This window comes from Scyliorhinus torazame, chromosome 12, assembly GCF_047496885.1.
Source record: "Scyliorhinus torazame isolate Kashiwa2021f chromosome 12, sScyTor2.1, whole genome shotgun sequence".
Classification (NCBI taxonomy): domain Eukaryota; kingdom Metazoa; phylum Chordata; class Chondrichthyes; order Carcharhiniformes; family Scyliorhinidae; genus Scyliorhinus; species Scyliorhinus torazame.
The window spans coordinates 138,922,851-138,942,649 of record NC_092718.1 but is presented as its reverse complement, the minus strand read 5'-3'; the positions used below and the strand labels follow the sequence as shown (position 1 = coordinate 138,942,649).

Sequence of the window (19,799 nt, the reverse complement as noted above, 5' to 3'; positions counted from 1 at the left end):
TAGATACAGAGTAAAGCTCTCTCATTCTTCCAGCGGAGCGGGCAGAGAGGGGAGCGATTTTTGGAGGGGAGAGCTGGAAGGTAAGCTGGGTTTTTAATTTTTAAACTTACTTTTTCGGAGCAGGAAAGCGGAAGTCGGCCGTGGGGAGACCTGGGAAGGTTTGTATTTTCTTTAAAAAGGCACTTACTTCCGAGGTTTCGGCCTCATTCTTCCAGCGGAGCGGGCAGAGAGGGGAGTGATTTTTGGAGGGGAGAGCTGGAAGGGAGAGCTGGAAGGTAAGCCGAGTTTTTGATTTTTAACTTACTTTTTCGGAGCAGGAAACCGGAAGTCGGCCGTGGGGAGACCTGGGAAGGTTGCATTACCCAATAAATTTGAACGGTGAGGAAACCCGAGACACTACACGTGTAGCGTCTCCCACCCTCCCTCCTCCTCTAACCTAAAAAAAAAGACTCAGTGCTGTGAGCAGGTAAGCTATTTACTTTTCTTTTCTTTCTTTATTACTGGGAGACGAAGTAGAGGTGATGGCAGCTAGGGCAGTGGAATGACCCTCCTGCAGAATGTTCGAGGTAAGGGAGACCACCGGTGTCCTTGCTGACTTCATCAGCGGGAAGTGCAGCCAACTCCAACTCCTCACAGATCGTGTTAGGGAACTGGAGCTGGAGCTGGATGAACTGAGGATCATTCGGGAAGCTGAGGGGGTGATAGATAGAAGCTACAGGGACATAGTTATACCTGAGAACAAAGGTAGCTGGGTCACAGTTAGAGGTGGGAAGAGGAGGAAGCAGTCAGTGCAGGGATCCCCTGTGGTCGTTCCTCTCAACAATAAGTATACCCCTTTGGATACTGTTGGGGGGATTACCTAGCAGGGGTAGGCTGCAGTGACCGGGTCTCTGGCACGAGGTCTGGCTCTGGGGCTCAGAAGGGAAGGGGGGAGACTAGGAGAGCACTAGTTATAGGGGACTCAATAGTTAGAAGTACAGACAGGCGGTTCTGTGGGCACTCTCGCATGGTTTGTTGACTCCCGGGTGCCAGGGTCCATGACGTCTCGTATCGTGTCTTCAGGATCCTTAAGGGGGAGGGGGAGCAGCCAGAAGTCGTGGTGCACATTGGTACCAACGACGTAGGTAGGAAAAGGGGTGTGGATGTAATAAACGAGTTTAGGGAGTTAGGCTGGAAGTTAAAAGCCGGGACAGACAGAGTTGTCATCTCTGATTTGTTGCCGGTGCCACGTGATAGCGAGGCTAGGAATAGGGAGAGAGTGCAGTTGAACACGTGGCTGCAGGAATGGTGTAGGAGGGAGGGCTTCAGGTATTTGGATAATTGGAGCGCATTCTAGGGAAGGTGGGACCTGTACAAGGAGGACGGGTTGCATCCGAACCAGAGGGGCACCAATATTTTGGGAGGGAGGTTTTCTATTACGCTTCGGGAGGGTTTAAACTAATTTGGCAGGGGAATGGGAACCGGATTTGTAGCCCAGTAACTAAGGTAGAATTTCATAGAATTTAGTGTAGAAGACCATCGAGTCTGCACCGGCTCTTGGAAAGAGCACCCTACCCAAGGTCAACACCTCCACCCTATCCCCATATCCCGATGTTCAAGAAGATTAGGGAGGGTGGTGGCATTGTTAATTAGAGATAGTATAACAGCTGCAGAAAGGCAGTTCGAGGAGGATCTGCCTACTGAGGTGGTATGGGTTGAAGTCAGAAATAGGAAGAGAGCAGTCACCTTCTTGGGAGTTTTCAATAGGCCCCCCAACAGCAGCAGAGATGTGTAGGAACCGATTGGGAAACAGATTTTGGAAAGGTGCAAAGTCACAGGGTAGTCGTGATGGGTGACTTCAACTTCCCAAATATTGAGTGGAAACTCTTTAGATCAAATAGTTTGGATGGGGTGGTGTTTGTGCAGTGTGTCCAGGAAGCTTTTCTAACACAGTATGTAGATTGTACCACCAAAGGGGAGGCCATATTTGATTTGGTACTTGGTAATGAACCAGGGCAAGTGATAGATTTGTTAGTGGGGGAGCATTTTGGAGATAGTGACCACAATTCTGTGACTTTCACTTTAGTAATGGAGAGGGATAGGTGCGTGCAACAGGGCAAGGTTTACAATTGGGGGAAGGGTAAATACGATGTTGTCAGACAAGAATTGAAGTGCATAAGTTAGGAACATAGGCTGTCAGGGAAGGACACAATTGAAATGTGGAACTTGTTCAAGGAACAGATACTACGTGTCCTTGATATGTATGTCCCTGTCAGGCAGGGAAGAGATGGTCGAGTGAGGGAACCATGGTTGACAAGAGAGGTTGAATGTCTTGTTAGGAGGAAGAAGGATACTTATGTAAGGCTGAGGAAACAAGGTTCAGACAGGGTGCTGGAGGGATACAAGATAGCCAGGAGGGAACTGAAGAAAAGGATTAGGAGAGCAAAGAGAGGGCATGAAAAATCCCCATAAGGTTCCCCATGGTAGGCTTATGCAGAAAGTAAGGAGGCATGGGATAGTGGGGAATTTGGCCAGTTGGATAACAAACTGGCTAACCGATAGAAGTCAGAGAGTGGTGGTGGATGGCAACTATTCAGCCTGGATCCCAGTTACCAGTGGGGTACCGCAGGGATCAGTTCTGGGTCCTCGGCTGTTTGTGATTTTCATTAATGACTTGGATGAGGGAGTTGAAGGGTGGGCAGTAAATTTGCAGACGATACGAAGACTGGTGGAGTTGTGGATAGTGAGGAGTGCTGTTGTCGGCTGCAAAGAGACATAGATAGGATGCAGAGCTGGGCTGAGAAGTGGCAGATGGAGTTTAACCCTGAAAAGTGTGAGGTTGTCCATTTTGGAAGGACAAATATGAATGCGGAATACAGGGTTACCGGTAGGGTTCATGGCAATGTGGAGGAGCAGAGAGATCTTGGGGTCTATGTTCATACATCTTTGAAAGCTGCCACTCAAGTGGATAGAGCTGTGAAGAAGGCCTCTGGTGTGCTAGCGTTCATTAGCAGAGGGATTGAATTTAAGAGCCGTGAGGTGATGATGCAGCTGTACAAAACCTTGGTAAGGCCACATTTGGAGTACTGTGTGCAGTTTTGGTCGCCTCATATTAGGAAGGATGTGGAAGCTTTGGCAAAGGTGCAAAGGAGATTTACCAGGATGTTGCCTGGAATGGAGAGTAGGTCTTACGAGGAAAGGTTGAGGGTGCTAGGCCTTTTCTCATTGGAACGGAGAAGGTTGAGGGGCGGCTTGATAGAGATTTATAAGATGATCAGGGGAATAAATAGAGTAGACAGTCAGAGACTTTTTCCTCGGGTGGAACAAACCATTACAAGGGGACATAACTTTAAAGTGAATGGTGGAAGATATAGGGGGGATGTCAGAGGTAAGTTCTTTACCCAGAGAGTAGTGGGGGCATGGAATGCACTGCCTGTGGAAGTAGTTGAGTCGGAAACATCAGGGACCTTCAAGCGGCTATTGGATAGGTACATGGATTACGGTAGAATGCTGGGGTGTAGATTGATTTGTTCTTAATCTAGGACAAAAGTTTGACACAATATCATGGGCCGAATGGCCTGTTCTGTGCTGTAATTTCTATGTTCTGCACTGTCCTTGAACACTCCCAGGACAGGTACAGTACAGGGTTAGATAGAGAGTAAAGCTCCCACTAAACTGTCCCCATCAATCACTCCCAGGATAGGTCAGCATGGGGTTAGATACAGGGTAAAGCTCCATCTACACTGCCCCCATTAAACACTCCCTGGACAGGTACAGTACCGAGTTATATAGAGAGTAAAGCACGGTAGCATTGTTGATAGCACAATTGCTTCATAGCTCCAGGGTCCCAGGTTTGATTCCGGCTTGGGTCACTGTATGTGCGGAGTCTGCACATCCTCCCAGTGTGTGCGTGAGTTTCCTCCGGGTGCTCCGGTTTCCTACCACAGTCCAAAGATGTGCAGGCTAGGTGGATTGGCCATGATAAATTGCCCGTAGTGTCCAAAATTGCCCTTGGTGTTGGGTGAGGTTACTGGGTTATGGGGATAGGGTGGAGGTGTTAACCTTGGGTGGGGTGCTCTTTCCAAGAGCTGCAGACTCGATGGCCTCCTTCTGCACTGTAAAAATTCTATGATATACCCTGCCCCCATCATACACTCCCTGGGAAGGTAAAGCACGGTCAGATACAGAATAATGCTCCCTGTATACTGCCCCCATCAAACACACCCAGGGCAAGTACAGCACGGGGTCAGATGGAGAGTAAAGTTCGGCAGCTGAACTCTGAATGCAGACAGCAAAAGTAGAAATGCAAAACCTACCGCCAAAGATGTAGAGTGAGTTGGTGGTATTTAGGAATGTTCCAGCAGCTGCAGTGCGTCCTGTGAACTCTGGATCAAATTGGCTGACATTGTACCAGCTCCCAGCACTTTGATTGTCGTTGAGCGAAAGATCACAGTTGTGACCTATGAACCCCGGCTGGCACTGACAATATTGAGACTGGAACATGACCAAAATTGTTCATATGAGAACCACATAAAAATAATCCCATTGCTCCACTCTCTCCCCATAGCCCTGTATCAATCCCAAACTAATCCACTGCCCTGCTCTCTCCCCAAAGCCCTGTACCAATCCCAAACTAATCCACTGCCCTGCTCTCCCCAAAACCCTGTACCAATCCCAAATTTATCCACTGCCCTGCTCTCTCCCCATATCCCTGCACCACTCTCCAAACTAATGCAAAACTATTAACACTGCCCAGCTCTCCCCTAGCCCTGTAACAATTTGAAACAATCCCACTGCCCTGCTCTCTCCCCACAGCCTGTAGCAATCCCAAACTAATCCCATTGCCCCACTCTCTCCCCATAACCATGTAACAATCCCAAACGAATCCCATTGTCCCGCTCTCTCCCCATAATCCTGTAACAATCCCAAACTAATCCCACTGCCCCGCTCTCTCCCCATAACCCTGTAGCAATCCCAAACTAATCCCATTGCCCCGCGCTCTCCCCATTGCCCTAGCAATCCCAAACTAATCACACTGCCACAATCTCTATGAATGACTAGGGAAAGAGTAGGACCAGTCAAGGACAGGGATGTGAAGTTGTGTGTGGAGTCTGAAGAGATAGGCGAGATACTAAATGAATATTTTTCGTCAGTATTCACTCAGGAAAAAGATAATGTTGTGGAGGAGAATGCGGAGACCCAGGCTAATAGAATAGATGGCATTGAGGTACGTAGGGAAGAGGTGTTGGCAATTCTGGACAGGCTGAAAATAGATAAGTGGGATTTATCCTAGGATTCTCTGGGAGGCCAGGGAAGAGATTGCTGGACCTTTGGCTTCGATTTTTATGTCATCATTGACTACAGGAATAGTGCCAGAGGACTGGAGGATAGCAAATGTGGTCCCTTTGTTCAAAAAGGGGAGCAGAGACAACCCCGGCAACTATAGACCGGTGAGCCTCACGTCTGTAGTGGGTAAAGTCTTGGAGGGGATTATAAGAGACAAGATTTATAATCATCTAGATAGGAATAATATGATCAGGGATAGTCAGCATGGCTTTGTGAAGGGTAGGTCATGCCTCACAAACCTTATCGAGTTCTTTGAGAAGGTGACTGAACAGGTAGACGAGGGTAGAGCAGTTGATGTGGTGTATATGGATTTCAGCAAAGCGTTTGATAAGGTTCCCCACAGTAGGCTATTGCAGAAAATCCGGAGGCTGGGGATTGAGGGTGATTTAGAGATGTGGATCAGAAATTGGCTAGCTGAAAGAAGACAAGAGGGTGGTGTTTGATGGGAAATGTTCAGAATGGAGTTCAGTTACAAGTGGAGTACCACAAGGATCTGTTCTGGGGCCGTTGCTGTTTGTCATTTTTATCAATGACCTAGAGGAAGGCGCAGAAGGGTGGGTGAGTAAATTTGCAGACGATACTAAAGTCGGTGGTGTTGTCGATAGTGTGGAAGGATGTAGCAGGTTACAGAGGGATATAGATAAGCTGCAGAGGTGGGCTGAGAGGTGGCAAATGGAGTTTAATGTAGAGAAGTGTGAGGTGATTCACTTTGGAAGGAATAACAGGAATGCGGAATATTTGGCTAATGGTAAAGTTCTTGGAAGTGTGGATGAGCAGAGGGATCTAGGTGTCCATGTACATAGATCCCTGAAAGTTGCCACCCAGGTTGATAGGGTTGTGAAGAAGGCCTATGGAGTGTTGGCCTTTATTGGTAGAGGGATTGAGTTCCGGAGTCATGAGGTCATGTTGCAGCTGTACAGAACTCTGGTACGGCCGCATTTGGAGTATTGCGTACAGTTCTGGTCACCGCATTATAGGAAGGACGTGGAGGCTTTGGAGCGGGTGCAGAGGAGATTTACCAGGATGTTGCCTGGTATGGAGGGAAAATCTTATGAGGAAAGGCTGATGGACTTGAGGTTGTTTTCGTTGGAGAGAAGAAGGTTAAGAGGAGACTTAATAGAGGCATACAAAATGATCAGGGGGTTGGATAGGGTGGACAGCGAGAGCCTTCTCCCACGGATGGAAATGGCTGGCACGAGGCCGTGGAATGCCGTACCTGCTACAGTAGTGAACTCGCCAACATTGAGGGCATTTAAAAGTTTATTGGATAAACATATGGATGATAATGGCATAGTGTAGGTTAGATGGCTTTTGTTTCGGTGCAACATCGTGGGCCGAAGGGCCTGTACTGCGCTGTATCGTTCTATGTTCTATCTCCTCATAGCTCTGTATCAATCCCAAACTAATCCCACTCCCCCACTCTCACCCCACAGCCCTGAATCAATCCCAAACTAATTCCACTGCCGAGCTCTTCTCATTGCCCTGGATCAATCCTAAACTAGAGTCATAGAATTTACAGTGCAGAAAGAGGCCATTCGGCCCATAGAGACTGCACAGGCCTTTGGAAAGAGCACCCTACTTAAACCCACACCTCCACCCTATCCCTGTAACCCCACCTAACCTTTTTTGTACAAGGGGCAATTTTAGCATGGCCAATCCACCTAACCTGCACATCTTTGGACTATGGGAGGAAACCGGAGCACCCGGAGAGAACCCACGCAGACACGGGGAGAAAGTGCAAACTCAACACAGACAGTCACCCGAGGCCGGAATTGAATCCGGGACCCTGGAGCTGTGAGGCAGCAGTGTGCCACCATGCCGTCCCCTAATCAAAAGGCCCATCTCTCTCCCCAGAGCACTGTTTCAATCCAAAGCTAATTCCACTGTCCCACTCTCTCGCCTGTATCAATCCCCTAACTAACCTGAGTGCTGAATTTGGTGCTTTTTGAGTGCGATAGTGAGAGTTTGGTGACCGAGGGAGTATAAGGCTTCATTTTTATCTAAAGTTTAGTCTTTCTTTTATTTAGTTAATTAACTTAAAAGTTGCTATTTGGTTTAGAAGAAGGTGAATTTTCAATCAGCTTTAAACAGGCTTCTACTTGTTGGCACTTGCAGCTGGAGCTTGTTAATTAGTTAATTGGATTAGGCCAGGTTTTCAGAGGCTAGATTCACAGTATAAAAGTGATCCCCTACAGTGCAGACTTTGTTTGCACTGAGTGCTGAATTTGGTGCATTTTGAGTGCTATAGTAAGAGTTTGGTGACCGAGGGAGTGCTGGGGGTGTATTTTGAGTGCGATAGTAAGAGTTTGGTGACCGAGGGAGTGCTGAATTTGGTGCATTTTGAGTGCTATAGTAAGAGTTTGGTGACCGAGGGAGTGCTGAATTTGGTGCATTTTGAGTGCTATAGTAAGAGTTTGGTGACCGAGGGAGTGCTGGGGGTGCATTTTGAGTGCGATAGTAAGAGTTTGGTGACCGAGGGAGTGCTGAATTTGGTGCATTTTGAGTGCTATAGTAAGAGTTTGGTGACCGAGGGAGTGCTGAATTTGGTGCATTTTGAGTGCTATAGTAAGAGTTTGGTGACCGAGGGAGTGCTGGGGGTGCATTTTGAGTGCTATAGTAAGAGTTTGGTGACCGAGGGAGTGCTGAATTTGGTGCATTTTGAGTGCTATAGTAAAGAGTTTGGTGACCGAGGGAGTGCTGAATTTGGTGCATTTTGAGTGCTATAGTAAGAGTTTGGTGACCGAGGGAGTTAGGTGAGGAGGGAGTAAGGTGCTCCTTTCATTTTGTTTCCGACATTCCCGCAAAGAGTGCGAAGAGAGCCAGGAGTTTACAGGAAGTGTAGCTGATTGGGAGCAGAGTCGGAGGGCGGAGATCTAGTTAGTCCACACGGCAGCTATATTCTGTAAGGTAAGAGGGGATGGAGGCTAGGCCAGGTACATGCTCCTCCTGTAGGATGTGGGTGGTGAGGGATACCACCGGTGTCCCCACTGACTATACCTGCGGGAAGTGCACCCAACTTCAGCTCCTCAAAGACCGTGTTAGGGAACTGGAGCTGAAGCTGGATGAACTTCGGATCATCCGGGAGGCAGAGGGGGTGATTGAGAAGAGTTACAGGGAGGTAACCACACCCAAGGTACAGTGACAAGAATAGCTGGGTTATAGTCAGGGGGAAAAAAACAAACAGGCAGACAGTGCAGGGATCCCTCGTGGCCGTTCCCCTTCAAAACAAGTATACCGTTTTGGATGCTGTTGGGGGGGATGACCTACCGGGGGAAGGCCCTAGCGGCCAGGTCTCTGGCACTGAGTCTGGCTCTGGGGCTCAGAAGGGAAGGGGGGAGAATAGAAAAGCAATAGTTGTAGGAGATTCAATGGTTAGGGGAATAGATAGGAGATTCTGTGGTCGCGAGCGAGACTCCCGGAAGGTATGTTGCCTCCCGGGTGCCAGGGCCAGGGATGTCTCGGATCGTGTCTTCAGGATCCTTAAGGGGGAGGGGGAGCAGCCAGAAGTTGTGGTACACATTGGTACCAACGACATAGGTAGGAAAAGGGGTGTGGAGGTAAAACAAGTTTAGGGAGTTAGGCTGGAAGTTGAAAGCCAGGACAGACAGAGTTGTCATCTCTGGTTTGTTGCCGGTGCCACGTGATAGCGAGGCTAGGAATAGGGAGAGAGTGCAGTTGAACACGTGGCTGCAGGAATGGTGTAGGAGGGAGGGCTTCAGGTATTTGGATAATTGGAGCGCATTCTGGGGAAGGTGGGAACTGTACAAGCAGGACGGGTTGCATCTGAACCAGAGGGGCACCAATATCCTGGGAGGGAGGTTTTCTAGGTTTTGGAAAGGTGCAGAAGTCATAGGGTAGTAGTCATGGGCGACTTTAACTTCCCAAATATTGAGTGGAAACTCTTTAGATCAAATAGTTTGGATGGGGTGGTGTTTGTGCAGTGTGTCCAGGAAGCTTTTCTAACACAGTATGTAGATTGTCCGACCAGAGGAGGGGCAATATTGGATTTAGTACTGGGTAATGAACCAGGGCAAGTGATAGATTTGTTAGTGGGGGAGCATTTTGGAGATAGTGACCACAATTCTGTGACTTTCACTTTCGTAATGGAGAGGGATAGGTTACAGGGCAAGGTTTACAATTGGGGGAAGGGTAAATACGATGTTGTCAGACAAGAATTGAAGTGCATAAGTTGGGAACATAGGCTGGCAGGGAAGGACACAAGTGAAATGTGGAACTTGTTCAAGGAACAGGTGCTACGTGTCCTTGATATGTATGTCCCTGTCAGGCAGGGAAGAGATGGTCGAGTGAGGGAACCATGGTTGACAAGAGAGGTTGAATGTCTTGTTAAGAGGAAAAAGGTGACTTATGTAAGGCTGAGGAAACAAGGTTCAGACAGGGCATTGGAGGGATACAAGATACCCAGGAAGGAACTGAAGAAAGGGATTAGGAGAGCGAAGAGAGGGCATGAAAAATCTTTGGCGGGTAGGATCAAGGAAAACCCCAAGGCCTTTTACACATGTGAGAAATATGAGAATGACTAGAGCAAGGGTAGGTCCGATCAAGGACAGTAGCGGGAGATTGTGTATTGAGTCTGAAGAGATAGGAGAGGTCTTGAACGAGTACTTTTCTTCTGTATTTACAAATGAGAGGGGCGATATTGTTGGAGAGGACAGTGTGAAACAGATTGGTAAGCTCGAGGAAATACTTGTTAGGAAGGAAGATGTGTTGGGCATTTTGAAAAACTTGAGGATAGACAAGTCCCCCGGGCCTGACGGGATATATCCAAGGATTCTATGGGAAGCAAGAGATGAAATTGCAGAGCCGTTGGCAATTATCTTTTCGTCCTCACTGTCAACAGGGGTGGTACCAGGGGATTGGAGAGTGGCGAATGTCGTGCCCCTGTTCAAAAAAGGAACTAGGGATAACCCTGGGAATTACAGGCCAGTTAGTCTTACTTCGGTGGTAGGCAAAGTAATGGAAAGGGTACTGAAGGATAGGATTTCGGAGCATCTGGAAAGACACTGCTTGATTAGGGATACTCAGCACGGATTTGTGAGGGGTAGGTCTTGCCTTATAAATCTTATTGAATTCTTTGAGGAGGTGACCAAGCATGTGGATGAAGGTAAAGCAGTGGATGTAGTGTACATGGATTTTAGTAAGGCATTTGATAAAGTTCCCCATGGTAGGCTTGTGCAGAAAGTAAGGAGGCATGGGATAGTGGGGAATTTGGCCAGTTGGATAACGAACTGGCTAACCGATAGAAGTCAGAGAGTGGTGGTGGATGGCAAATATTCAGCCTGGATCCCAGTTACCAGTGGCGTACCACAGGGATCAGTTCTGGGTCCTCTGCTGTTTGTGATTTTCTTTAACGATAAGGGAGTTGAAGGGTGGGTCAGTAAATTTGCAGACGATACGAAGATTGGTGGAGGTGTGGATAGTAAGGAGGGCTGTTGTTGGCTGCAAAGAGACATAGATAGGATGCAGAGCTGAGCTGAGAAGTGGCAGATGGAATTTAACCCTGAAAAGTGTGAGGTTGTCCATTTTGGAAGGACAAATATGAATGCGGAATACAGGGTTAACGGTAGAGTTCTTGGCAATGTGGAGGAGCAGAGAGATCTTGGGGTCTATGTTCATACATCTTTGAAAGTTGCCACTCAAGTGGATAGAGCTGTGAAGAAGGCCTATGGTGTGCTCGCGTTCATTAACAGAGGGTTTGAATTTAAGAGCCGTGAGGTGATGATGCAGCTGTACAAAACTTTGGTATGGCCACATTTGGAGTACTGTGTACAGTTCTGGTCGCCTCATTTTAGGAAGGGTGTGGAAGCTCTGGAAAAGGTGCAAAGAAGATTTACCAGGATGTTGCCTGGAATGGAGAGTAGGTCTTACGAGGAAAGGTTGAGGGTGCTAGGCCTTTTCTCATTAGAGCGGAGAAGGATGAGGGGCGACTTGATAGAGGTTTATAAAATGATCAGGGGAATAGATAGAGTAGACAGTCAGAGACTTTTTCCCCGGGTGGAACAAACCATTACAAGGGGACATGAATTTAAGGTGAAAGGTGGAAGATATAGGAGGGATATCAGAGGTAGGTTCTTTACCCAGAGAGTAGTGGGGGCATGGAATGCACTGCCTGTGGAAGTAGTTGAGTCGGAAACATTAGGGACCTTCAAGCAGCTATTGGATAGGGACATGGATTACGGTAAAATGATATAGTGTAGATTTATTTGTTCTTAAGGGCAGCAGGGTAGCATTGTGGATAGCACAATTGCTTCACAGATCCATGGTCCCAGGTTCGATTCCGGCTTGGGTCATTGTCTGTGCGGAGTCTGCACGTCCTCCCCGTGTCTGCGTGGGTTTCCTCCGGGTGCTCCGGTTTCCTCCCACAGTCCAAAGATGTGCGGGTTAGGTGAATTGGCCAATGATAAATTGCCCTTAATGTCCAAATTGCCCTTGGTGTTGGGTGGAGGTGTTGAGTTTGGGTAGGGTGCTCTTTCCAAGAGCCGGTGCAGACTCAAAGGGCCGAATGGCCTCCTTCTGCACTGTAAATTCAATGATAATCTATTTTTAATCTAGGACAAAGGTTCGGCACAACATCGTGGGCCGAAGGGCCTGTTCTGTGCTGTATTTTCTGTGTTCTATGTTAACCCCAAATAATTCCATTGACCCCTCTCTCACCATACCCTGTATCAATCTTACTCATGCTCTTGCTATTAATCTGGCAGTTTCTCCACCAATTGACCCTTATTTACAGGTGCAAATATAGCCTCTGTATTGTTCCAACACCATTTCAGAGTGCAATGCTATTTACCCATGGCACACCCACTGCCCAATGTTTGCCATATTGTGCTAGCTGAGGCATGTAGTTTAATATTTGGAAATGTGGTACAACTGAGTCTTACCGCAATGCACTGTCCATGCGACGCACAATAATCACTGCAGTTCTGGATGTCACAGGCCAGTCCACTCCAACCCCAATGACATGTGCATGCCCCAGTGAGGTCGCAGGTCCCGTGCCCAGAGCAGCCCATGGGGCAGAGTGTGAAGATATACGTGGCATTAAACCCCAGCAGGTTGTAATTGGCATCGCTGAACAGGTGGAGGAGCATCTGAGAAGAGACAACGATAAAACAAAGTTGGAACAAGTGTTGCAGAGTCTGTCAGTGACACGAGAGCTTCACATGCAGAGCAACTTTCGTATATCTGCGAATCCGACAAAGGCGGGCCAGCGTGCACACACCCACACAAATCAATGGGACGGAGGGACAGACAGACGGAGGGAAAACGCAGACAGACAAAAGCGCGCACACACACACACACACACACACACACACACACAGACGAGACGTCTCAGGCACAGACAGATACGAACACACACTCTCTCTCGGACCGACAATCTCAAAACCAGGTATACACTGACCTTTCCCGATTTTGCTTCGATGGGCTCAGGCAGTGTGTTCCCACTCAGGCTTGCGAGTAGTGGGCTGCTGTAGGAGTCCCCATCATAAATGAAGAGGTAGTCGTATGTGCACTCAGTGTCCAAGAACATGAAAGTCAGGACAATGCGGAAGCTGTTGTTCGGGGCTATCAACAAAAACGTCATTAAAAATCTTATTGCCACACCACAGAAAAATACCTGGGTCATCACTAAAAATACGACACACATAAAACAGCCGGCCCCCACGCTCCATTGCTGGCCGCCACCCCCCACACCCAGTAAACAGCCCGCCCCCGCCCCCCCCCCACACCCAGTAAACAGCCCACCCCACTCCAGGTAAACAGCCACCCGCACCCAGTAAACAGCCCCCCCGCACCCAGTAAACAGCCCCCCCGCACCCAGTAAACAGCCCCCCCGCACCCAGTAAACAGCCACCCGCACCCAGTAAACAGCCCCCCCGCACCCAGTAAACAGCCACCCCCCGCACCCAGTAAACAGACCCCCCGCACCCAGTAAACAGACCCCCCGCACCCAGTAAACAGACCCCCCGCACCCAGTAAACAGCCCTCCCGCACCCAGTAAACAGACCCCCGCACCCAGTAAACAGCCCCCCCCGCACCCAGTAAACAGCCCCCCCCGCACCCAGTAAACAGCCCCCCCGCACCCAGTAAACAGCCCCCCCCCAACACCCAGTAAACAGCCACCCCACTCCCAGTAAACAGACCCCCCCACACACAGTAAACAGCCTCCCCCACACACAGTAAACAGCCCCCCTACACCCCAGTAAACAGCCCCCTCCACAAGCAGTAAATAAAATACCCACACCCAGTAAACAGCCCCCCCGCACCCAGTAAACATCCCCCCCTCACCCTGTAAAAAGCCCCCCCACACCCTGTAAACAGCCCCCCCTCACCCTGTAAACAGACCCCCACATCCAAACAGCCCCCCCACACCCAGTAAACAGCCCCCCCACACCCAGTAAACAGCCCCCCCCAACACCCAGTAAACAGCCCCCCCACACCCAGTAAACAGACCCCCCCACACACAGTAAACAGCCTCCCCCACACACAGTAAACAGCCCCCCTACACCCTAGTAAACAGCCCCCTCCACAAGCAGTAAATAAAATACCCACACCCAGTAAACAGCCCCCCTGCACCCAGTAAACATCCCCCCCTCACCCTGTAAAAAGCCCCCCCACACCCTGTAAACAGCCCCCCCTCACCCTGTAAACAGCCCCCCCACACCCTGTAAACAGCCCCCCCACACCCAGTAAACAGCCCCCCCACAAACAGCCGCCCCCACAAACAGCCCCCCTCCACAAACAGCCCCCCTCCACAAACAGCCCCCCTCCACAAACAGCCCCCCCCACAAACAGCCCCCCCCACAAACAGCCCCCCCCACAAACAGCCCCCCCCACAAACAGCCCCCCCCAACAAACAGCCCCCCCCAACAAACAGCCCCCCCCAACAAACAGCCCCCCCCAACAAACAGCCCCCCCCAACAAACAGCCCCCCCCCACAGACAGCCCCCCCCACAGACAGTCCCCCCACAGACAGCCCCCCCCCACAAACAGCCCCCCCCACAAACAGCCTCCCCCCACAAACAGCCCTCCCTAAACCAGCCCCCCCCCCACACCCAGTAAACCACCTCACACCCAGTAAACAGGCCTGCCACACCCAGTAAACTGCCCCTCACACCCAGTAAACAGCCCCCCCACACCCAGTAAACAGCCCCCCCCACACCCAGTAAACCCCCTCACACCCAGTAAACAGACAGCCCCCCCCACACCCAGTAAACAGCCCCCCACACCCAGAAAACAAACAGCCCCTCCACACCCAGTTAACCCCCCCCCACACCCAGTAAACAGACAGCCCCCCCCCCACACCCAGTAAACAAACAGCCCCCCCACACCCAGTAAACAGCCCCCCACACCCAGTAAACAAACAGCCCCCCCCCCCACACCCAGTCAGCAGCCCCCTCACACCCAGTAAACAGCCCACCCCCACACCCAGTAAACAAACAGGCCCCCACACCCAGTAAACAGCCCCCCACACCCAGTAAACCCCCCACACCCAGTAAACAGCCCACCCACATTCAGTAAACAGCCCCCCATACCCTGTAAACAGCCCCCCCTTACCCTGTAAACAGCCCCCCCACACCCAGTAAACTGCCCCCCCACACCCAGTAAACAGCCCCCTCACACTCAGTAAACAGCCACCCCACACCCAAACTGCTCGCCCACACACAAACAGCCCCCCCCACAAACAGCCCCCTCCACAAACAGCCCCCCCCCAAACAGACCCCCCCACAAACAGACCCCCCCACACACAGACCCCCCCACACACAGCCCCCCCCCACACACAGCCCCCCCCCACACACAGCCCCCCCCACACACAGCCCCCCCCACACACAGCCCCCCCCACACACAGTAAACGACCTCACACCCAGTAAACAGCCCTGCCACACCCAGTAAACTGCCCCCCCACACCCAGTAAACAGCCCCCCCACACCCAGTAAACAACCCCCCACACCCAGTAAACAGCCCCCCACACCCAGTAAACCCCCTCACACCCAGTAAACTGCCCCCACACCCAGTAAACAAACAGCCCCCCCCACACCCAGTAAACAGCCCCCCCGCACCCAGTAAACAGCCCCCCCGCACCCAGTAAACAGCCCCCCCCACACCCAGTAAACCCCCTCACACCCAGTAAACAGCCCCCCACACCCAGTAAACAAACAGCCCCCCCACACCCAGTAAACCCTCTCACACACAGTAAACACCCCCCCACACCCAGTAGACAGCCCCTCCCACACCCAGTAAACAGCCCCCCCACACCCAGTAAACTGCCCCCCCCACACCCAAACAGCCCCCCCACACCCAAACAGCCCCCCCCACACCCAAACAGCCCCCCCCCACACCCAAACAGCACCCCCCCACACCCAAACAGCCCCCCCCACACCCAAACAGCCCCCCCACACCCAAACAGCCCCCCCACACCCAAACAGCCCCCCCCACACCCAAACAGCCCCCCCCACATCCAAACAGCCCCCCACCCCCAGTAAACAGCCCCCCCACACCCAGTAAACCCCATCACACCCAGTAAGCAGCCCCCCCACACCCAGTACACAGCCCCCCACACCCAGTAAACAAACAGCCCCCCCACACTCAGGAAACAGCCCCCTCACAACCAGTAAACAGCCCCCCCCCACACCCAGTAAACAGCCCCCCACACCCAGTAAACAAACAGCCCCCTCACACCCAGTAAACAGCCCCCTCACACCCAGTAAACAGCAGCCCCACACCCAATAAACAAACAGCCCCCCTCACACCCAGTAAAACGGCCCCCTCACACCCAGTAAACACCCTCACACCCAGTAAACAGCCCGTTCACACCCAGTAAACAGCACCCCCATACCCAGTAAACAAACAGCCCCCCACACCCAGTAAACAGGCCCCCCACACTCCGTAAACAGCCCCCCCACACCCAGTAAACCCCCCCCACACCCAGTAAACCCCCCCACACACCCAGTAAACAGCCCTCCTCACCCAGTAAACAGCCCCCCACACCCAGTAAACAAACAGCCCCCCCACACCCAGTAAACAGCCCCCTCACACCCAGTAAACAGCCCCCACACCCAGTAAATAAACAGCCCCCTCACACCCAGTAAACGCCCTCACACCCAGTAAACAGCCCGTTCACACCAAGTAAACAGCCCCCCACACCCAGTAAACAGCACCCCCACACCCAGTAAACAGCACCCCCACACCCAGTAAACAAACAGCCCCCCACACCCAGTAAACAGGCCCCCCACACTCCGTAAACAGCCCCCCCACACCCAGTAAACCCCCCCACACCCAGTAAACCCCCCCCACACCCAGTAAACCCCCCCCACACCCAGTAAACCCCCCCCACACCCAGTAAACAGCCCTCCTCACCCAGTAAACAGCCCCCCACACCCAGTAAACAAACAGCCCCCCCACACCCAGTAAACAGCCCCCTCACACCCAGTAAACAGCCCCCACACCCAGTAAATAAACAGCCCCCTCACACCCAGTAAACGCCCTCACACCCAGTAAACAGCCCGTTCACACCAAGTAAACAGCCCCCCACACCCAGTAAACAGCACCCCCACACCCAGTAAACAGCACCCCCACACCCAGTAAACAGCACCCCCACACCCAGTAAACAAACAGCCCCCCACACCCAGTAAACAGGCCCCCCACACTCCGTAAACAGCCCCCCCACACCCAGTAAACCCCCCCACACCCAGTAAACCCCCCCCACACCCAGTAAACCCCCCCCCCACACCCAGTAAACAGCCCCCCTCACCCAGTAAACAGCCCCCCACACCCAGTAAACAAACAGCCCCCCCACACCCAGTAAACAGCCCCCTCACACCCAGTAAACAGCCCCCACACCCAGTAAATAAACAGCCCCCTCACACCCAGTAAACGCCCTCACACCCAGTAAACAGCCCGTTCACACCAAGTAAACAGCCCCCCACACCCAGTAAACAGCACCCCATACCCAGTAAACAAACAGCCCCCCCCACACCCAGTAAACAGCCCCCCCGCACCCAGTAAACAGCCCCCCCGCACCCAGTAAACAGCCCCCCCCACACCCAGTAAACCCCCTCACACCCAGTAAACAGCCCCCCACACCCAGTAAACAAACAGCCCCCCCACACCCAGTAAACCCTCTCACACACAGTAAACACCCCCCCACACCCAGTAGACAGCCCCTCCCACACCCAGTAAACAGCCCCCCCACACCCAGTAAACAGCCCCCCCACACCCAGTAAACTGCCCCCCCCACACCCAAACAGCCCCCCCACACCCAAACAGCCCCCCCCACACCCAAACAGCCCCCCCCCACACCCAAACAGCCCCCCCCCACACCCAAACAGCCCCCCCCACACCCAAACAGCCCCCCCACACCCAAACAGCCCCCCCCACACCCAAACAGCCCCCCCACACCCAAACAGCCCCCCCCCACATCCAAACAGCCCCCCCACCCCCAGTAAACAGCCCCCCCACACCCAGTAAACCCCATCACACCCAGTAAGCAGCCCCCCCACACCCAGTACACAGCCCCCCACACCCAGTAAACAAACAGCCCCCCCACACTCAGGAAACAGCCCCCTCACAACCAGTAAACAGCCCCCCCCACACCCAGTAAACAGCCCCCCACACCCAGTAAACAAACAGCCCCCTCACACCCAGTAAACAGCCCCCTCACACCCAGTAAACAGCAGCCCCACACCCAATAAACAAACAGCCCCCCTCACACCCAGTAAAACGGCCCCCTCACACCCAGTAAACACCCTCACACCCAGTAAACAGCCCGTTCACACCCAGTAAACAGCACCCCCATACCCAGTAAACAAACAGCCCCCCACACCCAGTAAACAGGCCCCCCACACTCCGTAAACAGCCCCCCCACACCCAGTAAACCCCCCCCACACCCAGTAAACCCCCCCACACACCCAGTAAACAGCCCTCCTCACCCAGTAAACAGCCCCCCACACCCAGTAAACAGCCCCCTCACACCCAGTAAACAGCCCCCTCACACCCAGTAAACAGCCCCCTCACACCCAGTAAACAGCCCCCACACCCAGTAAATAAACAGCCCCCTCACACCCAGTAAACGCCCTCACACCCAGTAAACAGCCCGTTCACACCAAGTAAACAGCCCCCCACACCCAGTAAACAGCACCCCCACACCCAGTAAACAGCACCCCCACACCCAGTAAACAGCACCCCCACACCCAGTAAACAAACAGCCCCCCACACCCAGTAAACAGGCCCCCCACACTCCGTAAACAGCCCCCCCACACCCAGTAAACCCCCCCACACCCAGTAAACCCCCCCCCCACACCCAGTAAACCCCCCCCCCACACCCAGTAAACAGCCCCCCTCACCCAGTAAACAGCCCCCCACACCCAGTAAACAAACAGCCCCCCCACACCCAGTAAACAGCCCCCTCACACCCAGTAAACAGCCCCCACACCCAGTAAATAAACAGCCCCCTCACACCCAGTAAACGCCCTCACACCCAGTAAACAGCCCGTTCACACCAAGTAAACAGCCCCCCACACCCAGTAAACAGCACCCCATACCCAGTAAACAAACAGCCCCCCCACACTCAGTAAACAGGCCCCCCACACTCAGTAAACAGCCCCCCCACACCCAGTGAACCCCCCCCACAACCAGTAAACAGCCCCCCCACACCCAGTAAACAGCCCCCCCCACACCCAGTAGACAGCCCCCCACACCCAGTAAACAGCCCCCCACACCCAGTAAACAGCCGCCCCACACCCAGTAAACAGCCGCCCCACACCCAGTAAACAGCCGCCCCACACCCAGTAAACAGCTTCCCCACACACAAACAGCCCCCCACAAACAGCCCCCCACACCCAGGAAACAGCCCCCCCACACCCAGTAAACCACCGCACACCCAGTAAACCACCGCACACCCAGGAAACAGCCCCCCCACACCCAGTAAACCACCGCACACCCAGTAAACCACCGCACACCCAGTAAACTGCCCCCCCACACCCAGTAAACAAACAGCCCCCCCCACACCCAGTAAACCCCCTCACACCCAGTAAACAGCCCCCCACACCCAGTAAACAGACAGCCCCTCACACCCAGTAAACAGCCCCCCATACCCAGTAAACAAACAGCCCGCCCACACCCAGTAAACAGCCTCCCCACACCCAGTAAATAGCCCCCTCACACACCCAGTAAACAGCACCCCCACACCCAGTAAACAGCCCCCTCAAACACCCAGTAAACAGCCACACCCAGTAAAGTCATCCCCCACACCCATATCCAGTAAACTGCCATTCCCTCCACCACACCCAGTAAACAGGCACCCCCCCCCACACCCAGTAAACAAACAGCCCCCCCCCCACACCCAGTAAACCCCCTCACACCCAGTAAACAGCCCCCCACACCCAGTAAACAGACAGCCCCTCACACCCAGTAAACAGCCCCCCATACTCAGTAAACAAACAGCCCGCCCACACCCAGTAAAC

At 52.5% G+C, this 19,799-nt stretch overlaps 1 protein-coding gene across 1 annotated transcript in view; it reads right to left on the bottom strand.

The window, feature by feature from the left end:
• LOC140387107 (multiple epidermal growth factor-like domains protein 8) overlaps positions 1 to 19,799 on the bottom strand; it is a 190,466-nt gene that overhangs the window by 156,898 nt on the left and 13,769 nt on the right. The window contains exons 2-4 of the mRNA XM_072470117.1: positions 12,740 to 12,903; positions 12,222 to 12,428; positions 4,296 to 4,473 (exon numbers count right to left, since the gene is read on the bottom strand). Coding sequence (XP_072326218.1) covers positions 4,296 to 4,473; positions 12,222 to 12,428; positions 12,740 to 12,903 — 549 coding nt within the window. The remainder of the gene's footprint in view (positions 1 to 4,295; positions 4,474 to 12,221; positions 12,429 to 12,739; positions 12,904 to 19,799) is intronic.